Source organism: Mandrillus leucophaeus, unplaced genomic scaffold, assembly GCF_000951045.1.
Source record: "Mandrillus leucophaeus isolate KB7577 unplaced genomic scaffold, Mleu.le_1.0 Scaffold1207, whole genome shotgun sequence".
Taxonomy (NCBI): Eukaryota; Metazoa; Chordata; class Mammalia; order Primates; family Cercopithecidae; genus Mandrillus; species Mandrillus leucophaeus.
Window position 1 is genome coordinate 489,341 of NW_012100399.1, and position 6,000 is coordinate 495,340.

The window sequence follows — 6,000 nt, forward strand, 5'->3', positions numbered from 1 at the left end:
GTTGTTTCAAACTCATTTAGAAATCTCAGTGTTAGCTGAAATGGAAGTATTAGGGTCCTTCAGGCCTGGCAATGAATCCGCTTCTCTCTCTACACTTTCTACACAAATGATGTTGTTGGGTGCTTCCATCAACATCATTTACATTCGTGCCATTGTTATGCTAATGATTTATATACAGCTAGCTCAGACCTCAGAGCTCTGATTTGCATAACCAGTAGCCTGCTCTACATCTCCACTTGGATGTCTCACAAACATCTTAAGCTTACCATATTACAAAGTAGTACACTTTGTTTCCCCCAGAAATTATGCTCTCCCCACCCCTCCACTCTGTATCTCACACAGCCACCCATTTACCTTAGTTAGAAACCTAAGAGCAATTCATGACTCATTCATTTTCCTCACTTTTCAAATCCTGGATGATGTAAAAAACTAATCCTGATTATTTTATCACCAAAATAAATTTCCAATCTGGTGTCATTTTCATCTCCTCTGTCACCATCATAATCTAGGCAGCCCTTTTCTCTGACCTGGATTCCTGCCATCAGTCTCCCTGCTTCCACTCGTGTCATGCCACATTTTCACTTGAGGCCCACAAAGGTCTTTCGATCACATAGAGGTCCTCCATGACCTACCTTGTTCCCTAGCCCTTCACCCATTCCAGTCTTCTTTCAGTATCTTGAACGTGCCAGGGTCGTTTCCTTCCTCTGGGTTTTGCCCTGCTGTTTCCTCTGCCTGGATGCTGACCTCCTTATTTTCATTTAGTTCTCAGCTTAACTGTCATTTACTACTCAGTCTCTTTCCAATCACTTTATCTAAAGTAGATCTCTTAAAATTCTTTGTGCCTGTTTTGTTTCTTTCATGATAGTTATCACAACTTGGAATTTTTTATATTTATTTCCTCTTTATCTCCTCCACTAAAGGATAGGAACCCTCTCTGTTATTCATTGTTATACCCACTGATTCTGAAACATAGTAGACACCTTAATAGGAACTCAATAAATATTTGTAGAATATATAGAAGTATAGTGAAAATCAAAACACCATCTTACAAAAAGCTTTACTCATGTAGAACCCATTGCTTATGTACTCCCCACATCATTCCACAATGACTAAAACTACTTTATGAAATATGAACAGTGCCTGGACAAAAACATAAATAAACGTATGTGAGTATGTGTTTTGGTGGAGGATGGGCAGCATGTAAGGTTAATCTTCAAAAAACACTTCTAAGATTCTGTGATCCTATCTTAGAGAAAGGTAGCAAATTTGGCTTTGAGCTTAACAGCCACTACAAATTGGGTTCCATGATGTACATAGGCCATAAGATAAAAATCTTTCAAAAAGGATAATATAGTGGAGCTAGAAACCAGTCACCTATAGTAATTCTTTTGTTACTGTAGATTCACTACAGTATTATTCACTCCGAGATTATTGTCAGCAGTCTTTTAATTAGGAATTTTATCTTAGTATCAGTCAAACAGAAGATGCAGAATACTCATAAATGTAAACATGAGGATTGTTGGAAAGAATAAGACATGAACAGATGGCAGCGTTGTCTTTAACACTATATGGATTAGATTTTGAGGATTAATACCAGAATTACCAGAAATACATCTAACCTATTTATTATATTCACTTCTAGTTGGAGTTTGAGCAAGTAAATATGCATTGTAATACAAACATTTCCTTTTAAAACTCTTCAACAGGACTCTGACTTAAAGAAAACAGTGGATGAAAGTGCGCGGATTCAGAGAGCATACAACCACTATTTTGATTTGATCATCATAAATGACAATCTAGACAAAGCCTTTGAAAAACTACAAACTGCCATAGAGAAACTGAGAATGGAACCGCAGTGGGTCCCAATCAGCTGGGTTTACTGATGATTCAGTAAGGTTAACAATGAAAATTAAACTTTTAAAAAGTGACTGCAACAATTAAACCTTCTACTGAGAAAATACATCACAGTTAGAAGATCATCTGCCAAGTCCGGGCGTTTTTATGGTGTAGATTGAAATAACAGTACACTGTTCTGAATTTTTATATAAATTGTGGTTGGGAAGGTGTACTAATATATAATTTATCTTAATTTTTCTAACTTTGTATGGATAATCTTTCTATTCATATCACATAAAGAAATGCGTTGAAGCATTTTGTATATGTTTTGATTTAGTACCCTTGCCTTTTTCATCAAAGGAGTTTTCAAATCATTCACTCTTAACATTGGTCTCACATTTTCACTGTGATAATGAATATTACTTGAAATAGTTTTGTAAAGCTGTCATTTAGTTCAGTATTGAAATAGTGAAGGATTAGTCTTAATAGAAGAAAATATAGTTATTGACCTTCCTTCTTATAAATTTCTTACAAAAGCAGAATTTTAATGTCAGTGTTACAGCTAGTCTACTACCATCTAAATCTGACATCAAAAGTCTGATCAGTTTACATATTTTCATTATTTCAGAGATGTATGGCTATCCATTCTAATTTATACAGTTGCATTAGTTTCGTCTCTTCATTTCTATCTTTACTGAAAAATTGAAGAGCAATACCTTGCACTCTCTTATGAGGTTATTCTTTTTATTTGTTGCAGTGTTATGATACTAATTTAATGTGTACACAGTAAGCTCTGAGGCTGGAAGCAAGGTCATGCAGACTGAGAGAGTGCCTTATCCTGTAAATCCTTACAGCAAAATGACACTTGAAGAAAGCTTATTTTCACATGTAAAATTTTAACTGACAAAAGGAACCTACTACTTTAAATAATGTTTTTATTAGAACATGGTCAGCAAATGTATCATGCCTCTGCAAATTTTAGTGATGTTTAAAGATGCCTCTAAGTTTGCAGTTGTAGGTTTTTGTGAATAATCAATGTGCTTTTGGAAATGTGATGTGATCCTTAGGGTACCTGTTCTGTCTGTTGTGTTGAGAACCAAATCCATTGAACAACTTAAAAAATTGGGAAATAATTGTCAGCTGTTTTGTATACATACACACAAAATATATACATTATATAATATGTATATTATGTATTATATAATATATATTAAATGTTTTGTATATTTTTTACATATCTGTTAAGAAATGTACTTTGTTTTTTGTTTGTTTGTTTGTTTTGAGATGGAGTCTGTCTCTGTCACCCATGCTGGAGTACAGTGGCATGATCTCAGCTCGCTGCAACCTCTGCCTACTGGGTTCATGTGATTCTCGTGCCTCAACCTCCCAAGTAGCTGGGATTACAGGTGCATGCCACCATACCCGGCTAATTTTTGTATTTTTAGTAGAGACAAGGTTTCACCATGTTGGCCAGGCTGGTGTCGAACTCCTGACCTCAAGTGATCTGCCCACCTTGGCCTCCCAAAATGCTGGGATTACAGGCATGAGCCACCGCACCTAACCAAGAAATGTACTTTTTGTTTAATGACTACCAAAAGAAGTTGTCCTTTAGATGCATTGACTTATACAAATTCCCACATTCACCTCAGTTAATATCTTCCTTTAGGATTCTTGAATAATAGAAATTCTTCCTAAAATATATTCAGAGATGCAACTCATTATTAAATTAAGGTAACCACATTCTGTATTGTTGCCAGCTTTTCATATAAACATTATTCACACTTTAAAGGATTAGGTGCTTAAATATTGATGGTCATCTTTGTCTAGTGTTAGGTGCCAGACACCTGGCTGCTGAATTTGTTTTTTCCCTCACCAAGGTTGTCATATGGAATGCCAGCTGGGAGAACTTTGAGGGATCTTTTTCACAATAAAACAAAACACCCAAGTTGTCATATTGCTAAAGTTGGAAATCTATAGGTTTTTCTTTTCTTTTTTTTTTTTTTTTTTTTGATTCTAGATTTCATTGCCAGAATACAAATTCACGTCTCTTGTCCCAGGGCAGGGAATTGGTGACAAAATGGATTATACTATTTTAATAACTGTGGAAACTTTCAAACTACATGTATTTACACCAAATTCTTGGCTTCTCAAAGCAACATGAATTAAAGCACAGTGTCAAGGTGATGCCCTATGACTTAATGTTTTAACACACACTTGAAATTTTAAGAGAAATTTCAGTTCTGCACTCAGGAAATGTGCTGTATTCTCTAATGTACTTTCATGCTGCAGCATGGAGCCTCTTTAAACAGCTTTGGGATAATTATAGCAGCACAAGAAGTTTATCTGCCAAATATTTCAATCATCTTGGTACAATAGATGACTTTTACATCATGTATATTGTTAGCCTTATGTGATATAAAATGTATTACTTAGAAAATATACTTAAAGGAATTATTTCTTATAAATGGTATTCATGATTGACTATTTAATTAATGCATATTAGATTTCTCCTAATATGAAATGATGCAGTTTAGTTCATTTCAGTCTAGATGCCAGTGCTAACAAGAATACATTTAGATAAGTTCATTGTATCTCAATGAAGAATCATTGAACTTGAAACCCAAGTCCCATATGAATCTGCAGGAATGAGCAGTGCTCTGCTGGGGCAAGAAGCCCAGGGTTCCCAGGGTTCTTCCTAGGTATTGAGAGTATAGCTGTGATCAAGGAAATGTGAACTTCTCTTTTGGGAAGATCTGTAATAATTAGCTTTATGGAAGAGAAAATGGTTTAGAGTGATGTTGAGCAATTGTTAAGGGTTGAAATAGACACACACATGCATGTGCTTTTGGGAAACATGATGTGCCAGCACATTAATGTGCCTGAGGGCTCCTTGTGGATAGGTGAATGTCCACATTTCAGCACTCAGGGCATGATTGTACACAACTGAAGACTATATATGTATATTTTTTCATTTTCAAATGTACAAATACCCATAGAGGTGATATCCCTGGATAAGTCATTTAACCATAACTTACTGAAATAAATGTGATAGCCCTACAAAGTAGAATTTTCACCTTCATTACAGCCATGCCTTTATTATGCAGTCTCCGTTTCTGTGTGGTATTTGGTAATATCACATGTCAGATACATCAGGAGTTTGTTTATTTTGGCTAACTCTAACTATACAATTGCTGAACATAGCTTTCTGAAATGGAAATTATATCAGAAACCCAGTATGCCTACAGCAGTAGTAGCCTAAACCCTAGATTCTAGAATCCGATAAATTTATAGTAGTTTTTAAGAAGTTTCCTTTAAAGCAACAAATAGATTATTAAGGCAAATTTAGATAATAACCCAAGTTAGCGATAAAACCGTGTGACATTATAGATTATATCCAGATACTAACTGCTTTGACCATATCCCAATGACAATAAAAAATGATCCTTGCTTTAAAAATTATTAAATGGTACTTATTTTTCTGTAGAACAAGTGTCATGATCCCAGTGATTGGAGTTGATTTTCAAGGTGGATAGCCATAGAGTTAGGTAAAATTATTTTGAATTGGCAAACTAAAGATAACAATTTTGAAAATTGCTCAAAATAATAATCTACTTACATTTTACTTTTGTAACTTCTGAAACAGTACTCCATTATCCAGAAATCACAGGCTAGAGAGCCAATAATTTTATAGTAATTAACCTTAACTAAACATGAAAAAGGCAATCCTGAAGTTTTATGTACATAGATAGCAGTTCATTTTTTAAATGTTTGAGTTGCCATATATTATGTATGTGTGTGTGTATATATATATATACAGCTATGTGTATAATACGTAAAATTCTCCCAAAATATATGAATATAAAACTGAATGTATTCATTCATGTAATTATAACTAGCATTCTAAAATTTTTAATTACTCCCATTTCTTTGACATTCTGAAACTTTTTTTAGATTGTTTTTAAAGGCTCTGGTTCCACCTTGAATCTGATAATCTTTCTGAAAAATATATGAGAAACTCAGAAAGTAGTCATTATTATAATAAATTTAATTTTCTTAGGGAAAAAAGACAGGGTTCTGGATGGAAACCCCTTGGGAAATTCTTATTTAAACTTTTGAATGAATCTGTAATATGATTCAGGTTGAGATTATGGTACCTGCCCTTGT

The 6,000-nt window shown here is 34.3% G+C and overlaps 1 protein-coding gene across 3 annotated transcripts in view; it reads left to right on the forward strand.

Annotated features, from left to right (window-relative positions):
* The window catches only part of MPP6 (membrane protein, palmitoylated 6 (MAGUK p55 subfamily member 6)), a 59,952-nt gene extending 57,801 nt beyond the window's left edge, over nucleotides 1–2,151 (forward strand). For all 3 annotated transcript variants that reach the window (XM_011970600.1, XM_011970595.1, XM_011970591.1), the window contains one exon: nucleotides 1,707–2,151. In XM_011970600.1, coding sequence (XP_011825990.1) covers nucleotides 1,707–1,883 — 177 coding nt within the window. In that variant the 3' untranslated portion in view covers nucleotides 1,884–2,151. The remainder of the gene's footprint in view (nucleotides 1–1,706) is intronic.
* Nucleotides 2,152–6,000: the final 3,849 nt, after the last annotated feature.